This window comes from Coenobita brevimanus, chromosome 101 (genome assembly GCF_032717465.1).
Source record: "Coenobita brevimanus isolate Jiangsu-jjx chromosome 101, ASM3271746v2, whole genome shotgun sequence".
NCBI classification, from domain to species: Eukaryota; Metazoa; Arthropoda; class Malacostraca; order Decapoda; family Coenobitidae; genus Coenobita; species Coenobita brevimanus.
This window is the reverse complement of record NC_137054.1, coordinates 36,447,523-36,472,654: the sequence shown is the minus strand read 5'-3', so window position 1 is coordinate 36,472,654 and position 25,132 is coordinate 36,447,523. Positions and strand designations below refer to the sequence as shown.

The following is a 25,132-nucleotide window of genomic DNA, read 5'->3' as shown; positions in this document are numbered from 1 at the left end:
CAAAACGAATTTTAAAAGGACATGGAAGAAAGAGAATGTGATGAAGCAGATGGCAAGGTAGGAGAGAAGAAAAAGAAAGGAAGAAAAGAAAGAGAGAACCTTGACAGAATCTATCTATCTATCTATCTATATACCTAGGCTGCTTCCCCCATGGAAAGGGAGGTAGCTGAGACAGGACGACACACTCCCCTTTTACTCATCCATTCAACCACATTCATTCGCATCTTAGCCCCAAAGGGGAGAAGGGACAGATCCTCACCACACTACACCGCACGAGGGCCAACTGCCAGTGCAATCATTGACATCCGCAGCAGGGCCCGACAGCAGAGCTGGTTTATCCCTGCCACATCATAATAGACCCATGCCCTTACCTGCACCTGACCTGATTAGCTGATCAGACCAAATGCGGGAGAATATCCCCTCAGGGCTGCGTCATCATTTATTCATTCACAATTTCTCTCTATTTATTTCTCTCATGCATAGCCACTCTTCCTTGCTCAACAGACATCCCTCTCGCATCCAGTGCTCTCTTCACACTGTCCATCCATCCTGTTCGTGGTCTTCCTCCCAGCCTTACACCTCTCACATGAGATCTAGTTATCTTTTTCACCAATCGCTTATTATCCATTCTCCCCATATGCCCAGACCATCGCAACACCCTCTGCTCAACTCGATCAGCCGTCTCCCGAACAACTCCAGTTCTCCTTCACACTTCATCATTTCTCACTCGATCCATATGCGTCACTCCACACATACTCCTCAGACACCTCATCTCCACTACATTCAAACTTTTCCTCTCTGCTACACCCATATTCCATGTTTCAGCCCCATATAATACAGTCGGTACCACAACACCCTCATACATCCATTCTAAGCGAACGATATCTAAACACTTTTTTCATTCCTCCCAGCACCTTTCCTACTTCATTCATTCTAAACTTCACTTCTGCATCTATTCTCCATCCACAGCAACATGTGACTCTAAATACTTAAAACACTCTTCCTCCACAAGCAACTCACCATTCAAAACTATATTCATCCCCCTACCATCTACCGACTTCGAACACTTCATCACTTTACTCTTATTCTCATTTACTTTCAATTTCCTCCTTTCACACACCCTTCCAAACTCCTCTACCAACTGTCTCAATCTCTCCTCTGAATCAGCAACCAATGCAGTATCATCTGCAAACAGCAGCTGCTTCAGATTCCACTCCCTACCATCAACATTCACCAGACTCAGACCTCCACCTAAAACTCCTCCATTCACCTCCCTTACAACACCATCCATATAAATATTAAACAACCGAGGCGACATCACACATCCCTGCCGCAGCCCCACTCTCTCAGGAAACCAATCACTCACAGTATTTCCCATTCTTACACACGCTCTACTATTTACATAAAAACTTTTCACCCCTTTTAGTAACCTACCATCAAGATCCATACAATCTCAAAACAGTCCACAAAGCCTCCCTATCAATTCTATCGTATGTGTTCTCTAAATCCCTGGATGCCCAAAACACATTCTTGCCTTTCGCTAAATACTTTTCACACACTTGTCTCACAGCAAACACCTGATCCACGCATCCCATCCCTCTCCTAAAGCCGCACTGCTCATCACCAATCACTCCCTCTGTACCCTCTCTAACTCTCTTAATTAACACTCTACCATACATCTTACCTACAACACTCAATAAACTTATACCTCTAAAGCTAGTACATTCATACTTATCACCCTTGTCTTTATGCAACGGGACCACACAAGCACTTGCCCAGTCAATTGGCACCATACGTTTCACAAAGCACACATTCAACAATCTTACTAACCAGTCAACAATAGTCGCTCCACCACCCTTCAGGCATTCCACAGCACACCCATCCATACCTGCAGCTTTCCCTTTTTTCATCTCCTTTACTGCCTCTGGCAGTAAATGTGTTGGGAGAGTTGAATGATTCTTTGATCTTTGTGATAAAAGAATCATTCAACTCTCCCGACACATTTATTCCTTGCACCCTTCCATCCACCACAATCTCAGCCACCCTTTCTTCCTCAACATTTAACAATCTTTCAAAATACTCTGCCCATCTCTTCCTTATTGCATCCTTCTCAATTAACATTCTTCCATCCTCTGCTTTTATTCGCTCTTCCTTCCCAGACTCTCCCTTTCGCACCCTTTTCACCTCCTTCCAGAACATTTTCTTATTCTGCTGAAATTTCTCAGTCAGCCTTTCACCTCCTTCCAGAACATTTTCTTATTCTGCTGAAATTTCTCAGTCAGCCGCCTACGCCACCTCTCATCTGCTGCCACTTTAGCATCACGCACAGCCCTTCTCGCCCTATTCCTCTTTTCCTTATACCTCTCATACGACACCTCATCCTTCCTCTGCAGCTACACTTCATATGCACATCTCTTCTCAGCCACAGTCATACTTACTTCCTCGCACCACCATTCACCTCCTTTTCTTACACCACCACTAACTCATCTCACACCACACACCTCTTCCACATGCCCCACCACAGCTCTCTTAAACATCTGCCATTCCTCCTCCACACTGCCATTTTCCTGATCTTTCACTGCGTTCCACTCATCTTTCAATTTCTCCTGATACTCTATCATTTTCTCTCTTTTATCCAACTCACTCACTTTCAAAACCTCCCTGCTACACCTAACCCTCCTAGCTCTCACCCATCTCGTACCTACTCTTAACTTTCCCTCCACCAGGTAGTGGTCAGACATACCTCCACCCTCCCCTCTCAGAACTCTCACATCCAACAATCTTCCTATTACATACCTGGACACAACCACATAGTCCATCAATGCTCTATCAACAACCCTTCCACCCTTCTGTCTCACCCATGTATACTTATAAATATCTTTCTTTCCAACACAGTATTTCCAATCACCATTCTCGCTCAACACACATCCCTATCGTTCGTTCCCCATTTTCATTTCTTCCAAGCACACCATGCATCTTCAACTGCTACATTTCCCACTCTAGCATTCAGATCTCCCATCATTACCACATTCACATTCGCTCCAAAACTCTGCAGACACTCTTCAACATCATTCCAGAAAGACTACCTCTCTTCATCCTTTTCACTACTAGGCCCATACCCACTCACAAACACCCAAACCTCACATTCAAATTTCGCTTTCACCCACATCAGTCTCGATTACACCTCCTACCATTCAGTCACACAATGCTGTATTGCCGGACTCACTAACAAGGCCACACCTTCTCTTGCCCTTCCTCTATCAACACCTGACAATCCTCCATTCACACTTCCAAACATAGACTCACCCTTTCCTTTCATCTTCGTTTCACTCAAAGCTAACACATCCAACTTTCTTCTCACAAACATTCTCCCAATCTCCTCCCTTTTGGCCTCAATCGTACTACATCCACGCACATTCATAGAACCAATCTTCAGGATACGTGAATATCTCAATCCCCCATCCCTTTCTCTGGCCTGTCTCTTTTTAGGAACTAACAGACAAAGGAGGGGGTCCCTAGTCCCCTCACCCCGCCCCTTTTAGTCGTCTTTTACGACACACAGGGAATACGGTGGCAGTATTCTTCCTAACACAACCTGGCCGCAGAGTAGTAGTACCACCCCATAGTGCGGCCAGATTGTATCCCCCCCGCCACAGGGGAAAACAGAACTTAGATAACAGAAAAGTGAGAAAAAAGTGGAAGGACAAAAACAAAAGCATGCATAGAAGAAAATGGGATGAAACAAATGGTAAGAAATGAGACATAAGAAAGAGAAAGAAAGAACAGAAACGAGTAAACGTGAATCTCAGGGTAAACTGAAACTGGAAGATGCAATCGGATGAAAAGGAACGGTTGTATAGAATGAAAGAAAAAAGGGCGAAAGGAAGGAAATAGAGAAACTAAAGAATGAACCGGGGAAAAAATATTAGTAAACATGAAGGAAGATACAAAGGAGAATGGACTACAAGAAAAAAAAAAAAAAAGGGAAAGGTGAGAATTGGTTGGAGCGGATGCTATAGGAAGAAAAAAATAAGGAGAGAGAGAGAGAGAAAGAACAAAATTAGCAACTCAAAGAACTAAAGCCAGGAGACATGGGAAGGAAGGAACGGATCAAAGGAAACGGTGAGGAACGGACTGAAATAAACGAGCATTCTGGGAACGCAACAACGATAATATAATTCTCAGGCATGTATGTTCAGCTTCCTCTCTCTCTCTCTCTCTCTCTCTCCTTTGTTTGTTACCTTTTCTTTCCCTTTCTTTTGTTTCCTTTTGTTTTACTGTTTTAAATTCTCCTCTCTCTTTTGGATGAATTATGTTAATATACTTATTTTTTCTGTTTTTGCCAATCTATTTAGCTGTATTATTTATTTATTATTTATTTACTTATTTCTTTGTTGCTGAGATGGGATCTTGGCTCAAGGCAAGCAAAACCTCAAAAAAATGTTTCTCCAATGTGGGGAAAAGGAATACTACATTTGAACCAAATTTATGGTCCGTTCACTTCGATATTCCTGAACACATTGCATCTGAAAGCCTGGAGGTCGTAAAGAAAAGGAAAAATTGAATGTGTTAGACTAAGCTGACTTTTTGTGTTCATGAAAAATTGAGCGACCTATCAACTCCTTCATTCAGGCAACGCCTTTTTCCATATCGGTCTTGCTTTTAACACATGAATTTCACTTGGCTTAGGGGAAACTTGTCGAATTATAGATATTGTGTATAATTTCAAATATTCCGTATATAACCTGAGGAGTCTCTTTAAGTTACATAAAATCGTGTGACAATACCAACAATAAACTATACGTCTGTGTCCTTAAAGGGCTTACGCTTTTACTACGATGGTATCCTGTTTAAATATTCTTGCTGTCACCACACGACGTTCATCAGCTTAGGTGCGCCCTCTCGTAGTACAGAAAGAAATTTAACTGTATATTTATCCTCATCATTTCGAAAAGTCTCTCCTAAATTGAATAACTGTGTCCTGAAATAGCAGGAATCGCATTAAAGTGTCTGTTTGGCCAGTGACAGATGAGTTGTGATTCTGATGTGGATATGTGGATAGAGAAAGCAGAGTTGTGACTGTGACCTGGGTGTGTGAGTAATGAAAGGATAGTGCTGACTGGTATGGATAATAAAAATTGCGAGTGCGGTGGGAATATGCAGGTAGGGAAAGAAGAGGGGCCATTGAGAACTGGGTCTGTGATTTGTGAAAGAAGAGTGATTCCTATAATTTGGACGTGTGGGCAGATAAACAAGAGTGCTTGCTGTGGTGTGGACAGAGAACAACCAAAAAAAAGGAGGAGGAGGAGGACTGTGACGTGGTAAGTTATGCTGGTATGTTGGTGTGTGGGTAGTCTGACGACCACCCAACTCAAAGAAGGCTTGCAGTCACCCAGCATCGAAAAGCAGTGTCCATTTTAGAAGAACAGTAAAGAGAGAATGAAAGAAGTACTGTGGTACAAGGAAGAGACTGGAAGATGTAAGTGATGGGAGCTAATGTGACATTTTTTTTTTATTCCCTTCTATTAAAAGGATTTGTATATAGTATGCTCTCACACATGAGCGCTGTAGAACAGTGAGGAACGAATAAGGTCCGTGTATAAGATTAGTAGCTAAGAGGGGGTTTAAAAACGTAATATGAGGCTACGATGAATGATCTCGTAAAAACTATTTGGTCTGGAATTAATACGACATTTCCATGAAAGTTTACAAGCTAAAACTTTCATTTCATGAGCGATTAAACGGATGTTAGTCTGTGTGACACAGGACAAGATGTGTCGCTAAAGAATGCAGATGAATGTTTGTAAAAGGACAGAAAATTAAGGAGCACCACTGTTAGTATCGGAAAAAAATAAAAGTGGCTGTCATTACACCTGTCGTCGACCACCGGGAAAGAGAGCCTGAACAGGAGGTACAGATGGAGGGACAAAACTGAAGGAACTATTTAGAAATTAGAAATATTTGTTAAGTTTTGTCAACAACACTAGCATGCAACACAGCAAGAAAAGATTACCAAAACCCGGAAGGGAGAATGGAGATGAATAAAAAAATAAAAAGATGTTGAAGCGTAACTAGTGGAGTCAACCTGGCCAAAGCCATACGCGATTGCAAAGTACAGCGTGATAGAAACCATCTGAAAGATATTGCAGGTAAGAGACATCAAAAACGAAAAAAAAAAAAAAAAAGTATGATGGTCGAAAGACAAGGAACAACTATCATTCTCTGAACTACATGAATGAGCTTAAGCTTCAAGTACTAAGGAAAGATTCTACTGATAGACAAAGAAACTGATGATCGAATGGACGGACGACAAGGCATATCATATTTCCGAACAGCAGTGAAACTCAGTCAAACTATACCCTTGGAGAAGGAGGAAAACACAATCTATAGGCTTTACTTATAGCCAGACGCCTTTATCACATATGGGGTGGCCACAAACAAATCGCCTCCATGTGACCCTGTCCCCAATCATTTGGCTGCCCTCCCTCCACATGGGGCAATTCTAATCTCAAGCATAGTACAGTTGTGAAATGGGGGAGGAGAGAGGGAGCAACAAAACCAGAATTACCAAGGAAGAACTAACCTTACGATGTGAGGTCAACTTTATAAGGATAAAATAAGGCAAAATATTCTCTCTGAATGGAAAAGAAAAGGAGAAAGAGGAGGAAGCAAGACTACAGGGAATATCTTAGATTAATAACCTGAAGGAACGAAATAAGTAAGCTTAGAAAATGAATGACTCTTAAACTTTTCTAAAAAGTTTCTGACAAGTCGAAGTGTAGGTATGACGTGCTCTCAGCCACAAGTGCAAAATTGACAGGATTCATGGCTCAGCTGGTATCAAAATATACCATATGTTATGTGCCTTTTATTGTATTCGCCATGAAATGTCATTGTAGTTAGACTAAGAATTATAATCCCAGACTACAAGTATGGAAAAACTAAGTACATTTCAAAATTAGAAAGAACAACTTCTCGCAGAGCGCTCACAACTACGTAGAGAGTAATAATTTTTTTAAGGTACATGGTCAAGACATTGCAATGCTTAGTGCTTTAGTCCCTCAAAACACTTCCTGGGAGAGTTCGGTGGCCTTGCACCAATTCGTAGTTGAAATTAAGTAAGGCTGTGATGTGAGTAGCACGACCGAAGGAAAGATTGACAGCAGGCAGGTACATATGCATTTAGATGGAAATCAGGTACATTGAATTTGCTGTAAGACCGCCTTGTTTATAACCTGAGTGGTATCCAAGCACTTCACCGTTACTTTAGTAGAGGAAAGTTGAAACCTTATGTACCACTGGTATACTGAATGGGGATGAAAACTTATGTGGCTTTGAACTTACCAAAAATTATATATTACCCTTTTGTGAAATTATGTTAAAGAAAAAAATTATCACTTTTGAAACGAGAGAATCAAAGAGCACAGGGTAGCGTATAGACCTATGGGAGATAAACAAGATAGATGTAATGTACCAAAGAAGGAATGCCACAGCATTCCCAAAACTTAAGTTGGGGAACCAGCAATCAAGTGAGACTAATGCAAAAAATTAACGCACAATCAATAGCTGATACAGAAGAGAGGATGAGTTGAGATTTTAGTTAAATCAGTTTTTTTCAGGAAGCTCTCTCAGTGAAGAAAATTACAGTGGTATAGAGGGATCATTTACAACAAGGGTCCTTGCTCTAGGGAACTGTTACCTTTTCCTTACTAAGATGACTCTTCTAGCATTCATTAAATTTTCTCTGATAAGCATTCAACTTTGGATAACCATTTACTAATGGAGGGGTTAATATAAGAAATATCTCACCCCTACATGTTGCAAAGACTTTCCCAAGCTAAACTAATTTACCTTTAGATAATAATAATAAGAAAACTAAAATATATCTTTGCACTAAAGAGGCCCACCTTCTGGAAATAAAGAGTATAAAGTGTCCAGTACTTGTAGATTTTATGAGAAATGTGAGGGAAGAAATAAACGAAAGTATGCTTGACTTTTCTTTGTGCAGGTGAAATACTGAATCACAGCAAAGGAGGATGTCCAGGAGTTCAAGTAGCTTGGAACGAAGCTGGCAGAAAGAGCAGAGGAATGAGGGAATTGTTTGCTGAGATGCATACATGATTATTTTCTGCGTAATTGAAACAGAACATCAGCAAAGAAGAAGGGCCAGAAAATTAAAGGAAAAGATACAGGAAAGAGTGCTGGACTTCAATAAGTACATGAGAGGCACAGAACATCAACTACCAAAGGGAGGCTGGCCAGAAGTTGGAATCAAGCTGAGGAAAAGGTACCTGATGAAAATGAAAAGTGAGGGATATGTGCTGGAAAACATGACAAAATTTTCTCCGTCCGGCTGATCTACAGGACACCAGCAAAGGAGGATGGGCAGGAGCTGGATTCGCATTGGCAGGTGGATTCAAGAGAGAATTGAACTTTCCCTGTTACGATTTTTCTGGCCTACTTTGGAGTACTTTCGTGTTCATATATGATTTCTCATCGTTTCTAATCCCATATATATTTTTTCCAAACTTCAGACTCCAACTCTCTCCTCTCGCTCTGTTTCTCTTTATCTCCCCCTCTCACTGACTCCCTCTCTGTCCTCTTGCTGGCTCTTTCTCTTCCTCTTTTCTTCTTTCTTTCAGTCACTCTTTCATCATCATCTTTCTTTCCATCGTTCCTCTCTCCCTCCCGTTCTCACTTCCCCCAGTCTCTTTTATTCTCATTTCCTCTCCCTTCCACCTAACTTCCACCTGTTCTCCTCTTATCCGTTCTCCCACTCTGTAAGCCACAGTTTCATCATCTCTGTTGCACATCGCGTTCTCCTCTGCACTTCCCCTTCTCCATCTTGTCATTTTCTTATTCACCCTCCTTTCCCTCCTTACTTTAGTTTCAGCTTTACATTCCTCTTAGCTTCTTTTCCTCTCTTGCTCACCCTTACTTCCTTTCTCTCCCCTTCATCTCCGTCTCTCTCGTTCCTCCTCCTTATCTTCCGCTTCCCCCTACTCTCCCTTTCTGTTTCATCCTGCCTTCCTCTCCCTTTTATCTATTGTTCCCCCTTTTCCTCTTTTCCCTTTTACATCTTGCTCACCCTTCCATCGTCTTTTATACTTTTGTACATATTTCCTGCCTTCTACTTTTTAAACTTTTCCCTACTCCCTCGCCACCTCTTTTGTCCTGTACTCACCGTTCTCTATTTCTCCTCTCTTTCTACATTATTTTCTCCTGTTCTGTCTTCGTTTTCCTTCATTCTCTCTTCTTCTTTTCCTTCTTTCTGTCCCTTCCTCTCGTTCTCCCCTCCTTTCCCTCACTTCCTCCTACTTCAATCTCTCTCTCTCTCTCTCTCTCTCTCTCTCTCACACACACACACACACACACACACACACACACAAAACGCTCGGATAACCCTTCTCATACAGTCAAACGTCCCCCTCCCCACACCATCCAGATTGTCGCATCCAAAACGTGCGGCCGCCCATATAGCATGAGGCAGTGTCGTCACAATGGTCGTTTATCAGGGCTGGGAATGGCAGGAATGAGACGGGCGGTTCCGGACAGACTGGGGTGGGCTGACAGGGGCCGGTGATGGACGGGTGGACTGGGACTGAGTAACGGTGACACAAATGTCTTCATTATACTCAATATCTCGGTGTGCTCTGGGTTTTAAGGGTAAAGAGGTTGTAAGAATGTGGGTGGGAGTGGACGGATTGTAGGATTCAGCGGGTAATGGGGAGGGGGAAGTTTATGTAAACAGAGTAGGGGATTATAGTAATGGTTCAGGAGGCTGTAATTCATTGTAAGACAGGATTTTTGCACGGTTCAGTAGCATCTGCGAGGCTGTAATTCATTGTAAGACAGGATTTTTGCACGGTTCAGTAGCATCTGCTCTGGTACCCAGATGAAATGCACACGTAAATTGTGTTCCGCCCATACAAACAGTTACTAAAGCATGGTACGGCCTTCTCACAAATGAATTTATTTGCCTGCCATTTGAGGGAAAGAGAGAGAGAGAGAGAGAGAGAGAGAGAGAGAGAGAGAGAGAGAATAAGCTATGAATGTGTTAACTTTTTTATTTTTTGGTTTGAATATGTTCGAGGCGTACATGTATAGTATGTGTGTCAGTGTGTGTGTAGGAGGAGGGGGTGAATTTTCCAGAGTTTATTTGATTGTGAAGAGTAGCGGGAAAAGGATAAAATGATGATGGTGAGCTTGTGGTACTCTGTGTGTGTGTGTGTGTGTGTGTGTGTGTTAACGAACCACAGGATAGGTGGCAGTGAAGAGTTAGGTGGCACTAAGCGTGTGGGGGAGGGTGAATGATCATAAGTAAATTGATTGTGAGGAGTAATTTTGTGTGAATTTTGTGTGAGCTGCTTCGCTTGTCTATGAGTGGGTTTGACTGTGGTGTGTCTAATGCTGATTTTTGATGAGGTGCTGCGTGAAGCTGAGTGTTACTGGAATACAGAGTAGTACTTAGTGTTCATGCGAGTTTTTAAGATTTTCTACCAAAGGACGTCTTGAGTATTTCATGTTCACTGCCATCAGATGACTGTGTTCAGTTTAGAAGAGACCCGTCGCCGGAAGTGGACTGATGAAGGCTACTGTATACGTTAACTCTGCAGTTCGAAAGCTCTCCTATCCAGACTTAAATTTCCTGGAAACAACACTTCAATATGAAAAGGACGCCATCGTAGCGAGGGGACTGCAATTCGGTTGTGAAACGGCACGCTTCACGTACCAAGGTGCTTCGGAGTGCAAGGAACTGATCATGTTCTGATGTTTGGCGTGGATTGGAATACGTTTGGTTGTGTGTGTGTGTGTGTGTGTGTGTGTGTGTGTGTGTGTGTGTGTGTGTGTGTGTGTGCTGTAGTTTTCTGATCACCTGTAATCTTATCCCTGGCTGGAGGGAAGCTGTAGCCAGGGTTTCACACCGCCCCCCCTCCCCCCCAAAAAAATTGTTCTTTGTTAAAATGGTAGTTTGAAGCATTGGTAAACTGCATGAGGAACATTTCACGACAAGACTGTTGCTGCTGCGGCCTATATGGATTTGAGAACACTTGCTATAGATATGAATACGTTTGTCTCATTTAAAAGATGTCGTGTATGCGAATCTGAGTATTCTTTCCTGTATAGTTATGGGTTTTAAACCTGGGTGTATTTTTACTCGGAGTCATTTGTGTAGACCTGAGTACTTGTCAAGACAATGTACTACATTACCTTGAGTGGCGAAGGTATGGAAGAATCCAAGTTGCTATTACTGAACTAATGTTAAAACTGAAGGGATAGTGTGGAAGAATTCAAGTATTTTCAGGTTCACAGAAATGTGAATGTGAGTTTAGAATTCGATGAGTTACGAGTGCGTTTGGCTGTGATATTTCTTTGCAGCGTTTGATTAAGGACGTTTGGTTCTGCGGACCTTCTGTGTTTGAGAACATAGCTCTTTGTGTAGGATTTGTCTTGGCTGAATACGTTTGTCAGAAGTTACCCAGCATAAATTTGTAGACTATACTGCCTCGACAGTACGATGACGTCATATGTTATATTTTTGCCACTCCTAGAGATGTGGTTGTGTGCTGTCAGTAGCAGTGGCCGTAATCATATATGAAGTTCTGTGAGTGCCGGTAAATCTCGCGGCGCCACGACTACGTTTGACTGTAATGGGATATTGGTTTGTACTAGGGTTTTGGTCGACTGTGGGTACGTTCCACCGTAAAGGATTATGCGTGCGCTAAAATTTTACGTGGATGTGAGTACGGTGTGTATAGAGGGTTATGAACATTGGCAGTAACGTGTGTGGGATTTGGGTGCGTCTGTTGTTAAAGGCAGGCCACTGCTTTCCGGAAACATGAAAGTCCAATTTAAAGAGCCGGCAACCCCATCTGTATGGGACGTCTGACATGAGCCGAGTAAAATCGCCTGGAGTAGCAGAAATGAAAAACTGCGACAGGTATTCTTAGGAGAAAATAACTACGAGGAAAGTAAGAGTAAATTAAAAAAAAAAAAAAATCAGGATGTTTCTCATTGAGGAATAATATCGTTTTGCATCAAAATAGACGATAAAAAAAATAGACAGGCCTTCCTCAGAGGTTGTAATGCGAATAATGTTTCTAACATTTTCAATAGGAGAAGTCTCCTCTAAGCTGAAGAAAACCATTTTGGGATAGCAGTAACAATGTAAGGAAACAATCATCCTGGAATAACAAGAACATAATCATAACACGTCACCGTACTGAGGGTACTAACATTGCCAAAGCCTTGTGCTTAGTTATTGTGGTTTTCATAGAATATGCACTCATTATGTACTGTACAAAACAGTGGGTGTTCCAATGGAGCTTCATTTGTTTTATCTGTTCATAACATTTGACTAAGTGAAGATCAACACCATCTGGAAAGAACCGTTCATCACTTATTTGTCTCGATTTCGTATTTCACCCCCTCATGACGAGGATAGATACAACATTCTATTCCAGCTGAAGCCAGACGAGTTTGCTTAGCTGAGAGTGAATAAAAGATTCATAGAGTTAAGCATGCAACAGAGATGGTAAAATATTAACCTCAAGAATCCGATGACGTAGGCGATATTGTTTTAATTAGAAATTCCCATATCCCTATGGGAATTTTTATTATTCTTGTCAATATTATTTTTATTCTTATTTTAAAATTGTGATATTTAAAACGTTATTTGGCTTTCAGACTTCAAACTTGGTCGACTTAGTCGGATAGCCGTCCCCAATTTTGGCCAAATATGGTGGCAATTCGTCTACTGGATCTCCAGATATTGTCCGGAACACACAAAACTGAGTTAGTGACATATCTCAAGAAGTGCTTAACCAGTGGAGCTGATTTTTTTACTATATTATAGCCTTAAGGCAGACGCAGTGAGGAAAGGTTCTAATCGGTTGATTATTCTCTGAGATCGTCAGGGGTAATAACAAATTAGTTCTTTTCCGGATATTTTGGATGTCACCTGATTTCCCCTGACAGTGTTAGGACTCCATATTATAATTACAAATCATAATAGATAAATAGATAGATGGAGAGACAGATAGAAGCAGGAAGTCAGATGATGAGAAGGTACTGTGTCTGCAAGAATCGAGCAATGCTAAACATGCTTACACACTCTTAACTCAAGGAATGCTTTATAGGCACACGACAGTGCCTCGTGACCATACACACACACATACACACATACTCACACACAGGCTTCTAGAACTTTCCAACCACAGTGTAACACACGTGACACGACCCCTGTTTCATCAGAATTTAGGAAAGAGAGCTCAGAAGGAGAGAGGCCATAGAATCGGCAGGTAGTGGGGAGAAAGGCTTAGCAACTTGGAAGAGAGAGAGAGAAAGCGAGACAGGGAGGTAGCTAGCGGGACTCTACTTAACTTCACTCGTGTGTGAGAGACTTTGTTAATATTTCCAAGACAAATATAAATAGTCCCATACTATTCTTTACCTCTCCTGTCATTGCATGACAAAGGGGAACCAAGATTATCTACTTACAAACAACTCAAATATAACAACCGCTCGTCCACAAGTCTAATAGATAACTTCTCCACAAGTAACTACAAAGTCCTTTCTTTTGTGACGTTTGGTAGCAGCGAACGTATACGAACCTCGTCTACGAATCTACAGTGAATTCCTACAAAATATCAAGATTGAAAACAAAAAAATACCTCTCACAACCAACAACTCACAACCAGCTCCTGACAGTATTCTCTCCAACCAGCCCCCTCCGTCTCCCCGATCATCATGCTGATGTAGAGGTGAAGAGGTCACAGGATGCCTTGCAAGCAGTTTAACAAAATATTGATACAAACAATCTTGCAATTTCTACGACGAACCAGTGAACTACAACCATCTACAATCAACTACAAGTAACAACTCTACGAGTCGTCTGTATAATCTTCTACACGCTCCTACAAGTAGCAGCAGTCTTCATCCCACAACAAGTAAATCACAAGAGAAAAGGACTGAGAAAACATCGAGAAAGAAAAACAAAACAAACAAACGAAGAGTGAGATACGACTCAACTCACAACCACCAGACCTCACCCTCCTCCCTCTGCTACATCCACCCAACCTCCACCGCTGATGCAGGAGTGAAGAGGTCAAGACGACGAAGCAAATACCAAGCCCTTATTCACAACTCATCTTACTCATCTTCACTCAAGTTACTCATCGCTACTCATTTACTCACCACAGCTACCAGTGTGGGAAGTCGACGTAACCATACGTGTTTGCTGAAACGACGCCAAGCCGTGTGTCTGACACCCCACAACACGTCAATCAACGCGTGAAGAACAACGCTATCACCATGTGCAACACCACTCACACCATTTCCACCACGGTAAAAATTAGTGAGTTACATAGTTACTTCATTTATACGATACACAGTGATAGACAACACATTTTGCACAAACATATAAAACCTGCTGTATAGTTACAACTTAAATACATATACCTACTTCAATTATCTTCATAATTCAATCATTAAATACTTGCACCAACAATAAATATTCTACACTGTATATATTCATTCATTTATTATAACATATATTTACTACCAACGAGGTTTACCATTAATACCTACATTAAATACGTGTTTCATACATACAGCTATACATTATTACATCTACAGAGTAATAAAGAAAATATACTATCACCGTTAATCAGTGAGCGATTAAAAGAACTGTACCAAACATTATTTAATTAAAGCTACCTTGTGGAAACAGATAAATTAACTTACAAGGAAAACCAGAAAAAAAAAAATGGCCAACACAAATGACGTTAGCAAAAATGAACATCTTCAACACAATCGTGAAGACAAAGATTTCCACACAATGCTGACACATATATTGCCCACGATAGGTACAAGTGAACAACAAGTCAGTGTATATAGTTATTACTGTATATATATTTTTTATATAAAATAACAAAATATGGGACTATATAATATCATTTTCAGTAATATCTGTGCAATATAAACTAAACCTTAAAAAAGGGTCCCTAGGAAATTAGCCAGTAATTATGCAACTATGAACAACACAGAAAAAGCGTACACAAGCGAAGAAAAACAAACTATAGAAAATCAATACATACAAAAAAAGAAAAAAAAGTAAGAAATGAAAAAAGGAATAGAGTAAGATCACATAACAGACAAACGAAAATAAGTGTAAGTGTTACTACAAATGCCAAAATACCACATAAACTCCTTCTATAAGTGAAACAAAAAGCAAACGGTTGTCTCCACAAGCAAGTGGCATGGCACATCATCACTATCATCAACCGCAGCATTACCGGATTCAATGTCAGGTCTGCAATTATTACAATTATGTAACTACAAACAATATGTAACAATTATGTAACGACAGATGATTCCATTATGTTACACTTGCCATAATTATGTAACTACAAACAATCTGTAACAATTATGTAACGACAAACGATTGCATTATGTTACACTTGCTACAATTATGTAACTACAAACAATATGTAACAATTATATAACAGTTGCATTAACAAGATGTAACTTTTATGTAACATTAACTACAATTATGCAACTACAAACAATATGTAACAATTATGTAACAGTTGCATTAACAAGATGTAACTTTTATGTAACTTTAACTACAATTATGTAACTACAAACAATATGTAACAATTATGTAACAGTTGTATTAACAAGATGTAACTTTTATGTAACTTTAACTACAATTATGTAACTACAAACAATATGTAACAATTATGTAACAGTTGCATTACCAAGATGTAACTTTAATGTAACTTTAACTACAATTATGTAACTACAAACAATATGTAACAATTATGTAACAGTTGCATTAACAAGATGTAACTTTTATGTAACTTTAACTACAATTATGTAACTACAAACAATATGTAACAATTATGTAACAGTTGCATTAACAAGATGTAACTTTTATGTACCTTTAACTACAATTATACGGCCAACACAATTATGTAACAGTTGCATTAACAAAATGTAACTACAATTATAAGGCCAACACAATTATGCATTACCACAATATTATGTAACAATTCATAAAATGTTACAATTATGTATTACCACAATATTACTACAATGTTATGTAAAGTCATACAATTATACCACAATTCTGTATTACCTGAATCATCTTACAAGTTAGGTGAAATATTAGACATTACTAAAGGGATAACTCAATATGTAATGTATAACCTAGCAGTATTACCATTGCATTTATTCAAATATGTATACAACTTGTTTAAAATGTACTATTACTAGATCAAGGCAATTTACTATGAATGTTATATGTATACAATATTATAATCAATATTATGTACTAATAGATTAGCATATGTCAATGATGATTGCTGTCGGAGGACTTCCAGCGGCGTGTGCCAAGCATATGTTAGGACTCCATATTATAATTACAAATCATAATAGATAAATAGATAAATAGATAGATAGAGAGACAGATAGAAGCAGGAAGTCAGATGATGAGAAGGTACTGTGTCTGCAAGAATCGAACAATGCTAAACATGCTTACACACTCTTAACTCAAGGAATGCTTTATAGGCACACGGCAGCGCCTCGTGACCATACACACACATACACACATACTCACACACAGGCTTCTAGAACTTTCCAACCACAGTGTAACACACGTGACACGACCCCTGTTTCATCAGAATTTAGGAAAAAGAGCTCAGAAGGAGAGAGGCCATAGAATCGGCAGGTAGTGGGGAGAAAGGCTTAGCAACTTGGAAGAGAGAGAGAGAGAGAGAGAGAGAGAGAGAGAGAGAGAGAGAGAGACAGGGAGGTAGCTAGCGGGACTACTTAACTTCACTCGTGTGTGAGAGACTTTGTTAATATTTCCAAGACAAATATAAATAGTCCCATACTATTCTTTACCTCTCCTGTCATTGCATGACAAAGGGAAACCATGATTATCTACTTACAAACAACTCAAGTATAACAACCGCTCGTCCACAAGTCTAATAGATAACTTCTCTACAAGTAACTACAAAGCTAGAGCCACAAAACTTAATGCATGTATAGACCTTGATGACCTGAGGTGACATGCAATAATGGCTGACCTTGATCTTGAGGTCATGGTTACAGATGTTTTAAGGCAGCTGCCTTGCAGAAAGGTGTATGGTGCCAGCCGGTTAATTATTCTCTTAGATCGCCTGGGATAAAAATTTGGGACTTTTCCGGATATTGCGGATGTCGCCTAATTTTCCATGAAAGATTAAAACTACCCGGTAGATCCCTCAAACTTGGTGGACTGATAGACTGTGGTGATCTAAGGTGAAATTCACAAGATCAGTGACCTTGACCTCAAGGTCCCTTTATAGATCGGCTTCTAGTGGGGCCACAGGGCTAGGCAGTGGCTGTGGGACACTTTTCTATATAAAAATTGTCGTTGGACAATTTTACACTGTGCTAGTTAATTCATATTTCTCAACAACTTTATGCAGTTTAAGGGAGACTATTTGAACTGAAGGGATCAGAAAAATCCTTTCAGCTCATTTTACACACACACACACACACAAACTCAAATGTGTACGGCGTGTCGGGGAGAGCAGGTGGAGATTGTCAGACGTGAAAGAATTGAACTTGCTGGTGAATCTCTTGAGTGTGTGGAAGAACTTTGTTATTTGGGAGACATGTGTGCTGGAGGTGTGGCTGGAGCTAGCTCTGTGGCTAGGGTGAGAAGTGGTTGGAAGAAGTTCAGGGAGCTCTTGCCTTTCCTGACATTGAGAGGACTCTCCCTACATGCTAAGGGGTCTTTGTATGCAGCATGTGTTAGGAGTGTAATGTTGTATGGTAGTGAGACCTGGGCAGTGAAGGAGGATGATATTCGCCGGCTCAGACGTACAGAAATGACAATGATTAGGTGGATGTGTAGTGCGTCCCTGCGTCCAAGGTCTGGGGGGGCTGGGTTCACGATGGAAGAGTTGAGAGGTAGAATGGGACTGGAGTGTATTGATGTTGTGATAAGAGGTAGATTGAGATGGTTTGGACATGTGGAGAGGATGGGGGATGATAATTGGGTGAGGAAGGTGTTAATATTGGGAGTGGGGTTACAAGGGGTAGACCGAGAAAGACATGGGACGAGGTCATTAAACTTGACCTCAGGGTTAAGGGACTGAACAGGGAGGCTGCAATGGATCGTGCAGCATGGAGAGCCGCTATTAGGTGACCAAGGCCAACGCATACAAGCATGTTGGAGCCTTTAAAAACGAATATATATATATATATATATATATATATATATATATATATATGTATATATATATATATATATATATATATATATATATATATGTAAATATCATTCATTATGTGCATGTCATTATATGTATACTCAGTATATACTAATATTAAGAACACTGTCTTCATTTGTAGTTTAGTAACACTGTGCAAAAGGTGTCATTTCAATCGTTTGCAGTTTGTAAACAAATCCGGATCTGTTTTGATTTGTCTTATGTGAATGGCCACCTCATCACAACCACGGACTCAGGGGTCAAGCTGAGAGGTGATGAAGGTACAGTATCACATATCAGTATATCTATAGTATTCTACAAGTGCTCGTGGGCCCTTCAGGCCCCTCGCACTTGCTCCTGCGAAGGGCTCTCGCTTTTATGTGCTGTTCTAGCGTAACGTTGTCACTTCGATTTTTTGCAGCTAACCAATTGATCGTGTTATTTGCAGCTTCGGGAATGAAACCCACGTTTAATTAGTTCTACCTCTGGGCAAACAATTCTACGGAGATCCTATGCCGGGCTTCGGGAGCAGCGTTTTTTGGTCATAATGTGATCGCTCATTAAACATCGTAAAAGTTTTTCAATCGTAATGGAACCAAGTTGTTTTACATTAGCGAATTTTTTGCGATTTTTATGCCAATTTTGGTGCGATTTGAATGTGTAGTTTTGGCTGCCCGAAATACACACACACACACACACACACACACACACACACACGGCTACTGCTATAGTATATTAGATTATGTATGCTTGCAGTACAATATGTGAATGATGCATCATAATGTTAAGACATAACTGGAGAAGACCTAACATGTTTGATTACCGATATTATGCAAAATAAGGTATTAAATGTTTTTGTTTCTTAGACAAAGACTTTATTACTTTTAAGTTTTACAGGAATGATTAGGACTGAACAGAATATCATGACATAATGGAAGAAATAAAATGTCAAGAAAGAATCCTGGTAATTTCCCTGTAATGCCCCGTTCTGCCTTGGACAACTGAGACATTGAAACTCGCCCTCATAGTAAAACTCGGTCCATAGTATGATTCGGCTCAGCCTCAAGGTAAAATTCGACCTGCAAGCTAGCAGCACATGGGGGCATGCAGTATGAACAAAGAATGAGATGACCACAAGAATTCCTGCAAGCTACAAAAGCAGCAGATAAGTGCCAAAGACTTTCCTGATGAATGTGCCAATCTCTGAGGCAGAATAAAACACTCCTGGCACCTGGCAGTGATTTCTAGAACTTCTTTGTGCAATTTGCTGACACTGCAGAACTGGTCTGTGTTCACCACTGAAAACTCTTCATTCTCGAAGCTTCACCTACAGCCAGAGGGAACTTTCGACTACAAATAAGTATACTTAGTCTTGAGTTCAAATTAGGTACAGTATAATAACAGTTGCAACAAGGAGTTATACTGAACAAGCTGTAAGTGACCTGCCCCTGTTAACTGAGGCAAATGAGGAAGCCGTAAATGACTGTCCCCAGTCTACTGAGGCAAATGAGAAAGTGAAGAGTACCAGACAAGGGTCTTTAACAGAGAATGGGCATAGGTACCAAATAACACAGTGCGCACAGAGGTTATCATCATCAAGGCAAGCATGGGCAAAAGTGGTAAAGGAAATATTGTCAGGTATGAATGATGTAAGTTTGGATCAGCATAAAGATCACGCAAATGCAGAGCAATTGCAGTTTAATGAAGTAGTAAATGCATTTCGCAAGTTAATGGAAGCAGATCCAAGCTTACAAGTAAAATTGTCACAGGAGTTAGTGGAAGAGGAAGAAGGGCACACCACCTGTATAAGAAGGATTGACAACAAAATGAATGAGTTGATGCAGAACACAAAATCAGTAAGTAAAGCTCCCTAATGCTCACAGTCCGCTAGATCACAAAGTAGTAAAGCTTCCAAGTGCTCACAGTCTGCTAGGTCACAAAGTAGTAAAGCTCCCAAGTGCTCACAGTCTGTTCAGTCACAAAGTACTAAAACTTCAAGGCACTCTCACTGCACTAGTAGATCATATTAAAGCACAACAAAGAGAGAACAGTTAAATGCTAAACTAGCAAGGCTGAAAGTTAAGCAGCAGTTTCAAAAGAAGGAAATAGAATACCAGAAATCCTTGCAAGAAAAGGAAATAGAGTATAAGAGATTACTTCTAAGTAAAGATTTGGCTGCTACTAAAGCCGAGCTAAAGGCTGTAAATTCATTGGAAGAACCCTTATATTTGCCTGAGAATGATGATGAACTAGACAGTAAGGAAGAGCATCTTCAAAAACTCTTTGAATCACAAGGACTGACAGAAGGTGAGAAAGTCAGACCTTGCGTATCAGAACCGCAAGTGACTTTCAATGATTCATCTGTTTTTGGCATGGGTGAATTAGAAAGAGAAGTGTCCAAAATAAATCAGACTTTCTTGCAAGTGATTCCAAAACTTAACCCACATGCTAAGAGTTTTGAACTAGAATCAGAATTAACACAGTCACAGTCATCAGGAAAGCATGATAAACCAAGTCAGTTAGTGGACATGAATATATTAAGAAGTGTGGTAGATATTTTGTCATCCAAAAACGCAAGTGAATTGCCTTGCCCGGAGCCAGAGTTTTTCAAAGGAGATTTATTAGAGTTTCCAGCTTGGATAAAGAATTTTGAAAAATTCATAGAGTCTCGAGTCACTGATGCAGCAGAGAAACTTTTTTACCTAGGAAGATATACTGATGGGGAAGCCAAAAAAGCTATTAGAGGACTTCTGTGTATCCATAATGAAGAAGCTTTCAGTAAGGCTAAAAGTATACTGAAAGATGGATTTGGTAATGAGTTCATCGTGGCAAATGCTTATAGAAGAAAACTGAGTGAGTGGCCAAAGATCTCAATTAATGATGGTCAAGCACTACAGAAATTATCTGACTTCTTGCAGAACTGCTTGACAATAATGAACTCAACAAAATTTCCTTAGTTTTAAAGGATCCTCAAGGAAATAGCAAAGTCTTCCAGAAGTTACCCCACCTTTAAGTGATAGATGGAATTCGGTAGTCCACAGTTGGTTCTCCAACGCTTAGAATACTCTCCATTTTATGACTTTTGTCAATTCGTAGCAGATGAGGCAAAGAAAGCTTGTGGTCCAATATCATAGTGCAGTAATGGCAATGAGTCAAAAGCATAACACAGCCGCTTCAAAAGGAAAGAAGGAAGGTAAAGCAGAAACAAATAGATTTGAGGTAAAAAGTCTTGTAGCCAACATAACTGGAGTGAAAGATACAGAGGCACAAAGGGATCAAAGGGACAAGGGTGACAAGAAACAAAAGAACCAAAATGACAAGGATGCCAAAAATCAAAACATCAAAAGGCCATATTGTATCTACTGCAAAGAAGAACATAAACAAGACACATGTAAAAGGTTCAGTGGGCTTAGCAATAAGGAAAAGGTAGAATATGTACAGAAGTCATTTATCTGCAGGGGTTGTCTAAAGTATGGACACATCATGAAAAACTGCAAAAGAAGGAAAGTATGTACAGTATGTAAGAGACGTCATCCAACATCTCCTCATGAGGCCATACTTGAAAGAATCAAAGAGAAACTGAGAAATCACAACAATCCAAGACAACAGAAGACAATACTGTCTCCAATAGAATTAAAATCAACAGGTCATTCGTAGGAGATACACACAGCATGATTGTTCCAGTGTGGCTGTACCAAAGCGGTGATGTATCAAAGTCTTGGTTTTCATTAGATAATCAGTCTGACATCTGCTTTATCAAAGGGCCTACTTTAGACAAACTTAGAGCAACAGGACCACAGGCACATCTTCAATTAGCTACAGTGATGGGAGAAGATACTGTGCTTTGTACCAAAGTACAAGGGCTTGTGGTAAAGGGAGTTTATGAACAGAAAGAATTGTTCCTTCCCTATACATACTCTAGAGAACATACCAGCCAGACGAGATCAGATACTAAGACCATAGATTGCAAACAATTGGCCACATTTTAAAGGAATAGCAGACAAACTGATGTCATTTGACTCTAACGTAGAAATTTGTCTCATCATAGGACTTAGCTGTACTAAAGCACTGAAGCCAAAGGAAATTATCCCAGGAAATGAAAACGATCCCTTTGCTAGAAGGACAGAGTTAGGATGGGGTATAATAGGAAAGGTCTGTGGTGACAGAAGCACAGAGGATGGCATTGTACAGGTACACAGAATTATGGCCCAAGAAGTTACCATTAACAATGAAAGGAAAGTTAGCTTCATAGTTGTTCAAACTCGAGTAAAGGAAGTTGTCAACCCACATCAAATCAACAAAATGTTTGAGGTGGACTTTAATGACAGTCAGACAGATGACGTTCCCATCTCATATGAAGACAAACTTTTCATAACAAATTTGAAAGAGGAAGTATACAAGCCAGAAGAAGAACAGCATGAGATGTCACTTCCTCTCAAGAATGAAATTGTCAAGTTTGAAAACAATAAAAACTTAACTGTTTACAGACTACACAGACTGAAAAGAAAGCTAAAAAATGACAAGAAATATTATCAAGATTATGTGAAGTCTGTGCAATACATGATAACCCATGGGTACGCAGAAGCTGTTCCATCAAAGCAGGTAGCAAGAGCAGATGGGTTTGTCGGGTACATACCTCATCACGGGGTGTAACATCCAAAGAAACCAGGGAAATTAAAAGTACGGTAGTATTTGACTGTAGTGCTAGCTACAAGAAACAGTCACTAAACAGTCACTTATTACAAGGACCAGACCTCACAAACAGTCTCATTGGAGTGTTATGTAGATTTCACCAAGGCGAGATAGCATTTGTATGTGTTATTTCTGCAATGTATCGTCAGGTGCATGTGTCTCCTGAACACAAAGACTTGCTACTCTTTTTGTGGTGGAAAAATGGAGATCTGGACAAAGAAGTGATCGAATATAGAATGACTGTGCTCTTGTTTGGAGCTACTTCATCGCCAAGTGTTGCAATTTTCACATTAATGAAAACAGCTGATGATAATGAGCATGAGTTTGGATCTGATGCAGCTAAGTTTGTCAAGAATGACATTTATGTAGATGATGGGTTAAAGTCTGTACCTACTGCAGCTGAAGCTATCCAACTGATTAATAGCAGTAAGGCAATGTGCATGAATGAAGGCTCCAAGCTTCATAAGTTCTTGTCCAACAGCAAGGAGGTACTGGCAGCAATCAGTCCAGAAAAAATGGTCGGAAGCATCAATAGCTTAAATGTCAGCAAGGACTCACTGCCTATTGAGAGAACACTTGGAGTAGTGTGTTGAACTGACTCATTTCAGTTCAGAATCAATTTAAGTAGTAAGCCTGTAACAAGAAGAGGTATTTTATCAACTGTAAGCTCCATATTTGATCCCCTAGTTTTATTATCTCCCTTCACTCTAAATGGAAAAGAATACTCCAAGATTTGTATAAGAATGGGGTAACTTGGGACGATGTTGTACCAGAAAACATGAAGTCTAGGTGGGAACAGTGGAGAAATGAGCTACACTTGTTGTAACAAGTGAAAATACCAAGATGTTACAAACCTGAAGCATTTGGAGAAATTAAAGCAGTTGAGTTTCATCACTTTTCAGATGCTAGTCAGGAAGGCTATGGACAGTGCTCTTACATTAGATTCATTAATGACAAAGGTCAGATGCATTGTGCACTTGTAATGGCAAACTCAATAGTAGCACCCCTTAAAGCCATCACTATTCCAAGGTTAGAGCTTGCAGCAGCAGTTGTGCCAGTGAGAGTTCACACAGTTCTGAGAAGACTTCTGAATTACCAAGATGTCAAAGAAGTCTTTTGGACTGATGGCAAAGTAGTGCTAGACTGTATCAGTAATGATGCTACGCAATTCCATGTGTATGTTGCAAAAAGAGTTCAGCAAATAAGAGATGAAACATCTGCAGCACACTGGATGTATGTTGAAACAGAAAATAACCCAGCTGACTACGCATCACGAGGCATGCCGGTACGAGCCATGATCCACAATTCTAAGTGGTGGAATGGACCAGACTTTCTTTGGCAATCGCATGTCACACCTCAAGAGTCAGTAGAAGACTTCGTTGTTGCAGAAGATGACTCTGAAGTGAAGAAAGTTGTATCATGTCTCACAGAAACTCAAGAGCCATCATCATTCCTAGACAGACTGAAGTATTTCTCAGATTGGCATCGTGCAACCAGAGCTACTGCAGTATGCCTCAGACTTCAGAAAAAAATCAATGGCAAAGAACAAATTAAACAAAATGTAAAAACAACTAAACAAAACTTTGTCAAGTCTGAGTATGTTCCTGTGACTGCAGCAGAACTGAAAGAAGCTGACAATGAGATATTAAAACAACTTCAGGCACAAGTATTCCCAGAAGAAAAAAGAGCATTGATGAGCAAAGTTAACAAGGAAGAGTTGATTTGTGGTGTTGGAAGAAACAAGAAAAATGTCTAAAAGAAATCAAGTCAGATGTCTAAGCTTGATCCATTCATATATGAAGATATGGACCATCAGAGTAGGTGGAAGGATCAAAAGACCAAGTATCACAAAGACAGAAAGCACCCATACATATTAACAAAGAAATCTCGCATAACTGATTTGTTGATTTGTTACTGCCATAAAAAAGTACAACATCAAGGTAGAGGCATCACACTAAATGATATTAGAGAGTCTGGGTATTGGATTATATGAGGATCTTCTCTAGTAACTAAACATTTCCAGGTATGCCATTTGTAGACAGGTTAGAGGAAGTACACAGGAGCAAAAGATGGCAGATCTTCCTACAGAGATTAGAACCTACTGCTCCTTTTACTTATTCTGCTGTTGATTTCTTTGGACCCCTTTTTAGTAAGGAAGGACGTAAGGAACTGAA

At 40.0% G+C, this 25,132-nt stretch overlaps 2 protein-coding genes across 2 annotated transcripts in view; both read left to right on the top strand.

Annotated features, from left to right (window-relative positions):
• Window positions 1–23,551, top strand: part of LOC145415007 (uncharacterized) — a 90,928-nt gene extending 67,377 nt beyond the window's left edge. Inside the window, exon 2 of the mRNA XM_080284425.1 lies at window positions 23,108–23,551. Coding sequence (XP_080140551.1) covers window positions 23,108–23,551 — 444 coding nt within the window. The remainder of the gene's footprint in view (window positions 1–23,107) is intronic.
• A 389-nt stretch (window positions 23,552–23,940) lies between these two features.
• Window positions 23,941–24,714, top strand: LOC145415006 (uncharacterized). Its single transcript, XM_080284424.1, has one exon. It carries the CDS (start codon window positions 23,941–23,943, stop codon window positions 24,712–24,714), a length of 774 nt encoding a protein of 257 aa, XP_080140550.1.
• The last annotated feature ends 418 nt before the right edge of the window (window positions 24,715–25,132 follow it).

Bases quoted from the DNA above. Each gene is read 5' to 3' on its own strand.
- LOC145415006 (XM_080284424.1), top strand. From the start codon at position 23,941: ATGGCAAACTCAATAGTAGCACCCCTTAAAGCCATCACTATTCCAAGG.